The following is a 13,727-nucleotide window of genomic DNA, read 5'->3' on the forward strand; positions in this document are numbered from 1 at the left end:
TTGGATTCTTGGACAATAAAATCTCATTACAAAGCATCTCATTATACTGATTATCCAGTTATACTCCTGGTCACAATATATCACCTGTACTCATAAAGATGTATCAGATACCTTGCCCTCTATACAACAGGCCACACTGCAAAGGTGTTACTACTACTGTACTGGATACTGTATTTGCCCAAAAATAAGACCTAGCTGGACAATCTACGCTACTGCATCTTTTAGAGCAAAAATTAATATAAGACCCAGTATTATATTATACCCGGTATTATACCGTATCGTATCGTATCGTATCGTATCGTATCGTATCGTATCGTATCGTATCATATCATACCCAGTCTTTTATTATAGTAAAATAAGACCGGGTCTTATATTAATTTTTGCTCCAAAAGACACTTTAGAGATGATTGCCCAACTAGGTCTTATTTTCGGGGAAACACGGTATTTCTATTCCATTGTATTTATCCTCATTCAAGGACTTTTTTAACAGGCAAAACTAAGTGGATGTACTTCAGAAACATTTTTATTGTGTACAATATTCCACATGTGAAAGGTTTTATTCACTTGTTTTACTCAATGTAAGCAAGGATGCTTTTATTAAAAAGCATACCAAACTGTATATTTGAATTAAAAATGTAAGGTGCCCAAAAAAGCTTCAAAACGTCTCTACTGTTTCTTTAGAAACTAGAATCCAGGATGTATAACCTGGGTCTAATTATCAAGAGTAGAGCAGCACCAGAACTTCAATAGTAGTTTGTGGTTAAAATAGCTCCTTCCACGCCATTCCATGCTTGCAGAATACAGGAAATTCAAGAGGGCAGCACTCACTGGCCAATCTTAACTTTCCCTACCATCGTTACAACTACCTTCACCCTGAAGACCCTTCCAGCATGTGTATCTTCTCCTTCGAGTACTACCATAACACAGCTTCCTAATCTATTTCAAATTTCAGGAAATGTTATAAACTTCTCTCTTCCCCTTTTTGTTACACTGATTTTTGACACTTAAAAAGCATTATAAAAAAAGAGTTCACAGGCAATCCAAAAACGGATTTCCTAATGAACTGCAGACTGTAGCATACCTCAAAGTAAAAAGTAAAATTTGTGATAGATTTTCTTCCTTACTTTCTGTGCGTTTTTCCCCTGAAGGTAACACCCCAAATCTAGCACCAATATTTTCAGTCCTACTTCAATATGTTTTACTTTTTGTCTTGGGTTCCTAATTACTGTTGCTCTTCCTTTCTAAAAATTCATTTATCTCTTTCAGTAAAAAAAAGAACAGTAATAATGTTGAACAACTCTGAAATAAATTTTGTCATGTAAAAAATTAATTACGCATTCCGAACCTGGTCACTGTAGTCCTCCGGGAATTGCCTCTGCACCTCAGGATCTGTAAATAATTGACAGATAATATTAATTGGCTTTGGATTAGTGAGCAAGCAGAGGATCACACATTAATATTTGATCAGAAGATGATAGCAGCCCTGGCAGGGGATCCAAGGGGGGCAGCTGAGGCTGCTATGTTGATGAGCACGAGGAAGGACTCCACAAGGCACTCCTGTTACCCTCCTCCAGAAACACAAAAAAGAAAAATTTTAAAGACCTGATGCTACTGTTAACTTTAGACTATTACCTAATGCAAAAATCTTGCCAGCTGCAAATTGCCCTCAATATATTTTCCCAGAGAAAATGAGTCTTAAACCTGCTTGACTTTTCTTGTCTAATCAGAAGAAGCCTCCTTTTCACAGTCACAGATGTAAGCTTGATAAACCGCCTTAAAGACCAGTTTCAGATCGGGGGTGGGGGGAGCCTGCCAGTGAGGGTGAGAGAATTCTTTCAAGGAACAAATGCAAAACTCCTTGCTTTTAAAAATAAAATATGCCTTTCCCAAAATATTTATGGCTCCTGAAAATACAAATAAAACTAGGTGAAGTCTTCTTCAAAACAGAACCAAACAGCACACTTTTAGCTTACCAGTGAAAATGACATATCGTGATGTGAGATATGTTCTAACATAATTACACTTGCTAAGAAACAAACAAACAAAAAAAATACATAGGTGAAAACACCTTGCATGACCATCGTTTAAAATGGAATTGCTAAAGGGGTCACCTGGCTCCTCAATCATAATTGCAAGATAATCCAATGCCATTGTCTGTAAGTCAATACAGAAGTATACTAATTAAAAGCTATTACACTCCATTTGTTATTGATTCGGAAAACATTCAATCTTTTCTAATAAGAAAGATTTGGTTCCTCCGAGACACATTAAGGAGAGTGATCAGAATAATATCTATTTGAGAAATTAGAGGGTCCCTTCTCACAGAGATTACAGTATATACTACTAACTTTTCATATCTATCTTTTGAAACACCACCTTACTCCTCTGCGAAAGTCAATCCATGTAAAAGTTAAAACCCTTCAAATCACAAAACAAAAACGCAGTTAGTTCATTGTGCTGCAGGAAAGAATCAAAAAGGGAGAAGACTAAGGGCCTAGTCACATACTCCACTTAAATCCTAGAAATACCAGTTTTCAATGGATGTTATTTTCAAAACCCAAGGCTAATAACAAACAGGCATACACAAAAGGTCACACCAAAAGCAGAGCTTCCCAAAATGGTTGACGCAAAACAGCTGAAAGGCTCTGGAGATCATTTCTTTCAGCTCTTGAGGTATCTTCTGGTTGACTTAAAAACTGGGGATCAATTTCTTGTTTTTAACCCTCATCTTCAAACACGAGAAGTGACAAAGGATGTGCCTAGGCTGTGAAAAGCAGAGTGCTGGTGTAATCCCCGACACAGTACTGTGCAGGGCTGCCCTGCTGGCCCAGCATGGGCCCTGTCCCTTGTCTCTGGCCAGAGGGCTGAATCGGGAAGGATTTGGCCCTCTTGGGACAAGAGGCCAGAGGGCGCTAACGGTGTGGCATGGAAAGCACTAGGTTGGTCTACAGGGAAAAATCAGCCAGCAGGATGCAAAGGGGCAGCCAGATGCCCAACAAACCTCTAACGTGTGCTGTGGGGCGCGGTGGGGGTGAGGAGGAGCCTAAAAAGAGGGCAGTGGCTATAATTCCTAAAATATACATAAATGAGTTGGTCCAGGGGAAAAAATGGTGTTTTAGGATTTAAATTTCGTTCCAAGACCCCCCAAAAAAAGGACTTCTAAGTCACTGAGGTACATAGTAAAATGGAGGTTGGGAAAACCACAAAATAATCTAAGGCTTATTCTTTTTTTTTCTTTTTTTAATTTATTCGGGTGACAATTGTTAGTAAAATTACATAGATTTCAGGTGTACAATTCTGTATTACATCATCTATAAATCCCATTGTGTGTTCACCACCCAGAGTCAGTTCTCCTTCCATCACCATATATTTGATCCCTCTTACCCTCATCTCCCATCCCCCACCCTAAGGCTTATTCTTTTTCTTCCAATTGTCATGTAGTTAACGCTTACTCTTCAACCAGAAAACTTCAGACAGAAACGACTCACGTATAAAGCTTTCATATCATGTCCTCGTTCTTGCAGTATTTGTGCTTCTTGGGAACCACAAAATACTGATGGAAATAAAGATGGAATAAAACCAAAGACTTTATTTTTTATCACCCGTTTTTGAGGGGATGAACGTCAGAAACCAAAATTTGTGGTACATTCTTCAGTTAAAAAAAAGTTTCTCGATATAGGTGGGAGAAGGAAAGTTTTTAAATCTCTTTAACCAACTAGATTAATAAGAAACTAAATAATTAACTTGTCACTTTAAAATGCATTTTATTCACATATACAACATAATAGATTTGAAAAAAAGAGAAGGACACATGGACAAAAGGGAAGATCAACCTATTTTAATATACTGAAGGTAAGTACGCCCATGGAATGCCAAGATGGGGGTCATTCAAACCATAATATTCTAAACACGGCCTCAATGGTAGCAACGTAACAAACACCACCAACTAAATTCCTTCAGCTGTCCTAGGACTAACCCTAGAGTGCAAGTTGCAGATCGTAACAGAATCATGTTCCAAGATAATACATGGATTATTATTTACTATGATTCAAGCATAAAACTTTTGATTTCCTTTAAGGCCCTGAGGTTTGGGGGGAAAAAAAACAAAAAACTGCATGGGTCCTTAGCACTCTTCTAAAGCAATATTTCTTTTTTTAAAAAGGCAATGCTTTTTAAAACCAAAGCCCAACCTATAAAGTTCCATTCAATTAGCTCAGAGATCCAGTCTGATAGTTAATAAAACTATGACAGCCATTTTGTAAAAATTAACACAAACACTGAAAAAATTTTATTTGAATTTTCTTAAAATGTCTATTTTACACAGTAGGTTGAAATCTCTCTTCACAATTGAGTTGATCATTATGCCATAATATCACCAAAATATCGACATTGGAAACATCTGAGTTGAAAAGGTCCAAATACAATCTGCTTTTCTCAAGCAACACAACACCCGCCTTTACTAACAGTTTCAGCATGGCACATGGACAAAACCTAGCGCCCTGCAGTTAAGCAAACCGCCTTTAAATTTTCTGTCTGGCAGCAATCCACTTGCGTGTCTGTATGTTTTTTACAAGTACTCTATGTATTTCATTGCATCAGCTGCATTTCTTTGAGTTTTAAATGGTCTGGGAACATTTTATAAAATGTTCTGTATCTTTATATGGAAAATAACATACACGGGAAAACTGTGCATCGGTCTAATATTTATGTATCTATTTCTTTATCCGCCCTCCAATGCTATAATCGCTAACCTGCTCATATTCATACCCTCACAGCCAAATACAGTGTCACCAAACAGCTACCTCGAAACGCAAAAATCTGCAAATGACAGAACTACCATGGAAAAAGCAACAATTTGCTTAGGCAGTAATAGTGTTATCGGTATATGTCAAGCATTTTCCTCTAAGAATTGTCCATCTGACAGAAAATTAAGACTATAATATAGTGACACAAGCAAACTTTTCCTTCCTTATCCTTCTCTCTCAGCAACTTTCTCCAGATTTAAGTTATTACAACATTAAAAATCAATTTCATCACCTCCTAGGAAAACACTTTTCAACGACAACAAAAAAATCGCACTTAAAATATCTTGCCAACACGATGTATGGTATGGTCGCGTCCATATACCTCTTAACCACATAAGCAGAGAAGAGGCAGCTGGCTCTGGAATAAGGCTTCACTTCACACACTATGTCAATGTGATGGGCCACCACCTCCTCCCAGCAACATGGCCACACAGGAGGCTGTCCCCACACAGACGTGTACACCACCTCCACTGGAGGCCACATTTCCGTATTTAAAACAGGCATTTCACAATGTAGACTCCCAACAGCACAATCTCATTTAGGCACCGAACATGACCACGCTTGAAAGGCTATGTCTGCACAGCAAAAAAACTTGATCTCAGAACAAATATGTCTGACTTTTTTTTTTTAAAGAAAGACTAATTTTCTTCCATTTCAACAGTCCATGTTTTCTAGTCTTCTACTGTAACATACTTTTAAATCTTTAAGATATACCAGATTGCCACAGGATGTTTAATTAATAGAATAAGAGTTTGGGCAAGACTTACTAGAAAGGTGCTATAAATTATTTTACACAGGCTCCAAAACGTTGAGTTCTGCCTTAGGCTTAAAGTTCCTAGAAAACGTGGTAGACAGATCTTTTACAACAGAAATGCAAAATAATTCATAAAAGTACTGTGGTTATGTATGAGGGCTCATTTGTAGAGCAGTAACTAGTATGTACATACACACACACACACACACACACCCCTCACCAAATTATGTTCCTGTTTTTCTGTGTCACTCCAATGACTCCATTTGAAGGGTCTAGGCATGACACTAACTGATTACTGAAAAATATACTATCTTCGTTTTCTGTGAAAGGCATAACAACTGCGTACTAACCAAATGTTACAATCTTCTATAACTGGAGCTTTTTAAGAAAGAAATTTAAAGAAACTACAAATGTGGCCGTTAACACAGGAATCTATACTGCTTTCACTTTTAACACGCTAGGTATCCAGGCAGAAAACATTACAGTTAATGCCTACTCAATTTATCCAGTCATTATTTCTAGAATATTTCAGTTAATAAGAGACAAAATATTGAATATATTATTCAAAATATTGAATTACAATTATAAAAATCTTCCCTTTAAAAGCGAGACTTTAAAATTAGCCATAAACCATATAATCTCATTGTTCGATTTCATGGAGTTTAGGATACTGTCTTCCTCTCCCCACAACCGTAAATGTTAATCCAAGCTGTAACCAGATTTAATTTTCCAGATGAGAAGATGGGAATATGCTACAAACGAGTAACAGTCCATTACACTGCTCTTTCCCTAATGGCATTTTCAAATTTTATACACTAAAAATGTAGGCTCTCAGAAAATAGTCTGAGTTGTACGTTTTGAGGACAAGCTCAATCTTCCCCCAAACACACTCAGAAATAAACTTTCTTTTAATCTTCAAGAGGAAAAGTTAATTTTTTTCATATAATGTAGAATTATAGTATGATTGCAACTGGACTGCACTAAACTAATAAAGAGCTTTAAGGACACTACCTATTAAACCTATTATAGCTATAAAAAACCCAACTTCGCTTACTTTGTATAAACTACCTGAATCATTAGTTTAGCATTTTAACTAAATACAATTACTCTAGTAAATTTTTCCATTTATGATAACTAAAATTTACTTATTAAAAATAATCTAGTTTGGAAAGGAATGTTTCAAATGTTCTTATAGCAAAAAATCAACGTTTTCCTTTTCGACATTAAAACAAAATGGTTTGTTGTCTCTCCTTTAAAAATGTTTCTAAATTAAAAATCACTCGTTTCAAAAGAAATTTACTGATTCCAAAATGCGGATTGTATCCTGAAATTACAAAGGAGTATGTAATTCATTAATCTAAAAAACTATTTTCAAAGGTCTTTAAATGAACATTCGGTTTCAGTGTACAAATGGAATTTCTTACTTTAAAAAAAAACACCTAGGTATTAACTTTTTGTTCTAAAACAAGAAGACTGTAAGACATAAAAACTCTGAGTCATCACCAATTTTAAACCATGCTTCTTTCTATTCTAGCCTTTTCACGCAACACTGGCATTGAAAATACATTCAAAAACTACTTTGCAGCAGCCAGCCTGATAACACAGGAGCAGTTCACCATCTACACCTATAATAAAAACCCAAATAGCATAATTCGGGGAAGGAGAGCACAACCCACCTCAGTATGGCAAGCAATGGGCCCATTCATGTGCCCGATTCCTCCTCACACTAACATATTCTGCCTTTCAGACATGTCCTGCTTCGAGGTGACTAGGCACAAACAGCAGACACTGACCTATTGTTTGCAGTTGTTGGAGATATGAATGTAGTACAGTTACCAATGAAGTGAATCAACAAGTCCTAAATGCATCAGCTGTTCTACAAATAATGAGTCCATTGACATTATGCAGTAAAATCTAGGGAGTTTCATCTTTCTTTCTAGAGAATGCTGATATTTTGACCAGCCAATGCCATTACTTAATGATAGTTAGAAATATTTTTCATAACTAATTTCATCTACAAAAGGAATATAATAAATCTGATCCTTAACCAAACTTATGCCACATAAACCCCAAAATCAAACGTTAGTCAAACTCCAAAGGGAGCTTTAAAATGAAAAAGAGAGGGTATGCTGCAGGGAAAAAAATATCAAAAGAATATGTTCACATATTCTTACCTTTCTTCCTACTGAATATCAAGTTTTCAACTTTCATTATCATTTAAATATTTAGAGTTTTTTTAATTAGTTCGATGTTTGGAACTAATTCATAAAATCTATCAAATTGATAGATGAATATTGATGGTCTTTTTTTTATTTTAATGGTTATAACCTCAGGCTTCCATTTAATTTCTCTATGAGTTAGGATTCATTCTACCCCATCTTTTTATATGAGTATCATAAATATCAAAATTTTATTCCAATGTGAATAATTACTTCAGATTTAACTTAAATGACAGCTGTGCCCTTTATGTACTACAAATGTGCCATCACTGCATATAGTCTTCATAAATAGGTATATGTCACATCTGTCAAATTTGGTGAAAAGAGATAACTTAATTATTTACTCATACACAACCACTGAGTACCCACTATGTGCCAGGTACTGAAACAGGCATTTTATATACCATGTTTCCCCGAAAATAAGACCTAGCTGAACAATCAGCTCTAATGCGTCTTTTGGAGCAAAAATTAATATACAACCCGGTCTTATATAAGACCGGGTCTTATAATATAATATAATAAATATAATAATATAATATAACACAATACAATACAATGTAATACCAAGTCTTGTATTAATTTTTGCTCCAAAAGACACATTAGAGCTGATTGTCCAACTAGGCCTTATTTTCAGGGAAACACGGTAAAATTTCTAATTTTACCGTCATGCTGAAGCTATGATATTGGGACTATCAAAATTAATTTTATCATAGATAAAGAAAGCAATGGATTTATCACTTGTCCAAAGTTAGAAAATTAGTATTTGATCATGGCACAAACACTCTGACGTGACTGGCCCGGTGATGAATAAGACCGGTCTTTGCTCTCAGGAGAATTAAACGAGCAATTACCACAGGGCTTGGTAAGGGCTATGTAGGGGATTAGTAGGGGCATGGAGCCTCGTCCTGGCCAGGACAGAAAAGAGCTTCAGGGAAGAAGTGGCAGAGCCAGGTGGCGAGTCCAGGACTAGACCGGGGTTCATCTCATGCTGCCACGTGCCCCTTCTGAAGTGTCCAGGGGACAGTGAGTAGGTATTATGTCAGGCCAGGGCCCGTGGTTTACTTAGCTCTGTCTCCTACAAAATATCTGTTCTAAATACCCAACAAGTATTTTGGCATAATAGAAAACACAGACTAGAATAAAATAAACTCATTAAATGCCCTGTCTCTCCAAATGGATAAAAGGCCAATTTCATCCAACTGAAAACAAGCTTTTGAATGCTGCAGGCTTCCTAAAGACACATTGGCATATATATAGTAAGCACACAATAAATATTAGTCGTTGTTATATTATTAACCCCAGTGGAGAAATAAGCAAGCACTATAAATTAGATGGCTACAGATGTATAGGTGTGCCTTAAATTGGAAATACATGTATTCCTGAAATAAACTTTTATAAACCCAATTAAAATTTTCGCATCGCCTACCATTACTTACTTAGAAATGTTATAACTCTATCAGAAACTGATTTTCTCTTCATCGTCAGTGGTTCGAAAATCCTTAAGCTACAGTTTATTTGCCTCCTGGCATCTGTTTGCTAATGATCTGTAAACATCAAAATGCACTAGGGACTCTCCCAGATTTACAGAAACCCTGAGGTGAATCTTTGTATAAATTGCAGGACCTTTCTGCTAATTCCTTTGCTTTCTAAGTTTGCATTCTGGATTTCCGAAACACAGTCCCATTACACATCTTTGCACTAATAATTACACCACTACCAGCTCCCTACCATGTACTGCATGCCTAGGTACACCAGTCATTGCCACAGGTGGTTTATTTTATCATCTTATTTAATCACAACAACTACTCGGCAGGTAAGTAGAAGTAGCCCTATTTTATAAATAAGAAAAGCGAGGCTCACTAAGAATGAATTTGGAGTGAAGCAACAGAGCTGGGATTCAGCCTGAATCCATCAGACTCCCAAGAACCCAACACGGGCTTTCTGTTTTGGTGTTATTTATTTATGTCCTCTTGTGGCTCTGTCTTCCCGTCATTCGTGTGACTCAACAATAAGAATACAACTGGACAAATAACTAAAACATAGTGTCATGCAACAGGCCTTAGCCGACTATGAACGTGAGCTTCCCAATTTATCTATTTAAATTCCTTTGCCAAGTTCAGGATATAAGTAAAATGACTCCAAAGTAACTAGCACTCAATTCAACTAGTACATACAGTATTTAAAAGAGGAATTCATAGGAAAAACGTGGAATAATTGTGAAGGCTAGAGGTTATCCTTGTATTGTCTATGAAAATCATTTGCTGAACAGAACAAATAAGAACACAGAGAAAATGTTTTCCTACTTAAGGAAATGTGTTTCCAGGTACCTCTAAGCCACATCGAGCACCCCAAACTAGTGCATACAGTACATGAAGTCTAACAATTAAGTTCGTGAACTTGTTGCAACGATGTTGCTAACCTTTTTTGATATCAGAGGGATTATTCATGATGAATGTGTACCAACTGGACAGTTAACCAAATTTACTATTTAGAAGTGCTGAAAAGGCTGCGTGAAAAAGACAAAAATGACCTGACCTTTTTGCCAACAATTCATGGCTACTACATCACGACAATGCACCAGCTCACATAGCACTGCCTGTGTGGGAGACTTCAGCCAGCAAGCAAATAACTGTACTGGAACACCCTCCCTACTCACCTGATCAGGCCCCCAATGACTTCTTTCTGTACCCGAAGATAAAGGAAATATTGAAAGGAAGACATTTTGATGACATTCACGACATCAAGGGTAATATGACAGCTCTGATGGCCATTCCAGAAAAAAGAGTTCCAAAATTTCTTTGAAGGGTGGTCTAGGCGCTGGTATCGGTGCATAGCTTCCCAAGGGGAGTACTTCGAAGGTGACCATAGTAATATTCAGCAATGAAGTCTGTAGCACTTTTTCTAGTATGAGTTCGCAAACTTAATTGTCAGACCTCATAGATAAAGCTGACAGCCCAGCCCAGTTGATAAACCTGTCAACCTGAAGATGCTTATACCAAAATTCTGTCTGTCTGTCTCTGGAAACAAGCCATTGCTGCCTAGTCCTTACTTGTACCCTTAGAGAAGCAGTGCCTATATCCTAAAATCCGATTCCACTTGTGTGTGGGAGGGTGGGGAGGCAGCGGGGAGTGGCCAGGGGGAATACAGAACATACATTTATCATTTTTAAGTGTACAAATCAGTGACATTAAGTACATTCACATTATCGTACAAGCACTACTACCATCCATCTCCAAAAACTTTTCCTTCTTCCCCAACCTAAACTCTGAACCCACTGAATAACTCTCATTGGTCCCTCCTCCCCCGGCCCCTGGCAACCACCATGCTGCTTTCTGTCTCTATGAATCTGTCTACTCTGGGTCCCTCAGGTAAGTGGAATCACACAATCTTTGCCCTTTCTTCAAAGGACTGGCTTATTTCACTTAGCATAATGTCGTCAAGGTTCACTCATGTCGTAGCAAGGGTCAGAATTTCCTTCCTTTTTAAGGCTGAATGATTTTCCACGGTGTGTATGCAGCACTTTTGTTTATCTGTTCATCTATCTATGGACACTGGAGTTTCATCTGTCTTCTGGCTATTGTGAATAATGTTGCTATCAACACGGGTGTACAAATATTTGTTTGAGTCCCTGCTTTCACTTCTTTTGAATACGTATCCAGAAGTGGAATTACTGGATCATATGGTAATTCTACGTTTAACTTGTTTTTGAGGACCTGAACCACTTGTAACATGTTTCAGGCTCTTTTTGTTATAAAGCTAGAACTATCTATTCTCAACCTCCTCTCTCCAAATTCCCTTCCCGTTTTTACATTCTTACTGCTACCAAATGCAGGCTTCATCTGGAGCCCTCTTAAGTGGTGAGTATTTCCTCGCCACCTTCCACTGGCCTGGAGATGGTCTGTTCGGTGTTCCACTTCCAGAACATTCTCCCTGATTTTCCAACCCCCAGATCTGAACCTCATGCCACCAGACTACACTCCTCTCCCGATTCTGCTGTCATCCACTAACCCCGGGGTTCCTGCTCATTCCTTGGACCTTGGGCCTCCTGCCACTCACTCTTTCACTCCTCCCACCAGAGTCCTAACCCATGTTACTATTCACATATATGATCCTTCCAAAGGCCTCAATTCTTGATTCTTTAGCCTCCTCCCTGCCAAGGATCTTGTCCTCTCCCCTCAAACCTCTAACCTTCTCCATCCTCAGGTGCCATGAGTTCTCTTATATGTGCCTTTACTGAGAAAACCAAGCACTCAGAACAGAATTCCCACAAGCCTCCGCACCACCTCTGCGCACTTGTTATCTCTGAGCCCGTAGACTCTGCCTTCCTTCTATTACTAAGAGAACTGTCTGTGCCCTTTGCAGGGCCCCTCCTCCACCTGTGAACTAGGACCTCGCCCCTCTCACCAACTCACACACTGATCCGCCAGCTCTCCCGTTTTATTCGTTTTACCTCTCTACTGGATCTTTCCCGTAAGCTTGCAGACATACTGTCATTTCTACAAATATTTTTTTTAAAAGCTTAAGCCCACCCCCTGTAGCTACCACTCCATTTCTCTCCTTCTCTTTAAAGCTACAGTCTCCAAAAGAGTATCTACACCCACTGTCACCAATTCCTCTCCTCCCACCCGCTCTTGAACCCAGGCCAATCAAGCTTTCGCCACTTTTCTGAAACTATTCATGCATCAATGACCTTCTTACCACTAACCTCCACCATCAATCTCATTCCCCATCTTACTTTACCTACAAGCACCACGTGACACACTGGATGGCTCCTTCCGCCTCAGACCACTTTCTTTCTCCATGTGGCTCCCACAGCACCCACTCCCCTGCCTCCCTGGGCTCCTGGCTGACTGACCTCTGCCCACTGAGAGGCCCCAGGGTCACTTTTCCTTCTCTATGTCCTCCTTTGCTGCTCCCTTTTAGTCTCATCACTTCCAATACAAATGTGCACTGTCATCTTTAAACTTATTTCTCCAGCTCAGACCTCTCCCAACTCCAGACTAATTTATCTGCCTACTCAACATCTCCACTTGGATGTCTAACAGACATCTCAAATTGAACATGTCCAAAACCGACCTCCTGCTATTTCTCTCACACTTCAGATCGAATCTGTCAGCCAGTCCTGTCAACTAAATCTTCAAAATAAATTTGAATTCGGACCATTTCTCTCCATCTCCAGCACCACCACTCTGGCTAAGTCCCCGTTGCTGCCCACCAGGCTGACTGCGATCGTCTCCTGAAGGCTCACGCACAGTTCTCCCAACAGCAGCTGGGGTGGCCCTGTTAACCTGAAGCCAGGTCCCCCTGCACAGCGTCTTCCCTGCACCAGCCACTCCAACCTCACTGCCTACCACTCTCCCTCCTCCCTCTGCTCCAGCCACACTGGTCTACGTGCTGGTCCTCAAACACGCAAGCCACGCTTCCACTTCAAGGCCTCTGCCCTTGCCAGTCCTTCTTCAAGGAAGCAGGCGTGTGCTGTGGATTCACAAGTTATTTTCCTCATGTGGTCGTCCCTAATCACTGTATTTAAAATTCTAATTTCCTATCCCACTATTCCTCATTCTCTTTTCCTGTATGTTTTCTCTCCTTAACACATTTTACCATTCAACATACTACATGCTTTCTTATTATCTGTTTCCCCCTGCTAGTATGTATGCTTTATGGTGGCAGGGATTTTTGCCTATCTTGTTCACTACAGTATCCCCAGAACCTGGAATAGGGCCAGCACGTAAACACTGCATGAATGAATGAATGAATGAATGAATGAATGAGGGAACGAAGGAGGACAGGGAACAAAAATTCAACCATTCCTTCCAGCAAATAAGTTGGCAATATGTTCCCAAAGCACTAAGAATGTCCACACCCCACACCCTAGTAATTCTACTTCTTAGGATCTATTCCCGGGAAATAATCAGTAATATAAGTAATTGTTTTTGTTTGTCTCAAGCA

At 38.8% G+C, this 13,727-nt stretch overlaps 1 protein-coding gene across 16 annotated transcripts in view; it reads right to left on the reverse strand.

The window, feature by feature from the left end:
- Positions 1–13,727, reverse strand: part of DENND1A (DENN domain containing 1A) — a 467,166-nt gene that overhangs the window by 356,241 nt on the left and 97,198 nt on the right. For 10 of the 16 annotated variants that reach the window (XM_074330982.1, XM_074330983.1, XM_019728518.2 and 7 more), the window contains one exon: positions 1,346–1,389. The exons of 4 other annotated variants lie outside the window; for them this stretch is intronic. In XM_074330982.1, the coding sequence (XP_074187083.1) occupies positions 1,346–1,389 (44 nt within the window). Of the gene's footprint in view, positions 1–1,345; positions 1,396–13,727 lie in introns of those variants that run through there. 2 more of the 16 variants (XM_074330990.1, XM_074330987.1) reach the window with 1 other exon arrangement.

This window comes from Rhinolophus sinicus, linkage group LG04 (assembly GCF_036562045.2).
Source record: "Rhinolophus sinicus isolate RSC01 linkage group LG04, ASM3656204v1, whole genome shotgun sequence".
Lineage (NCBI taxonomy): Eukaryota > Metazoa > Chordata > Mammalia > Chiroptera > Rhinolophidae > Rhinolophus > Rhinolophus sinicus.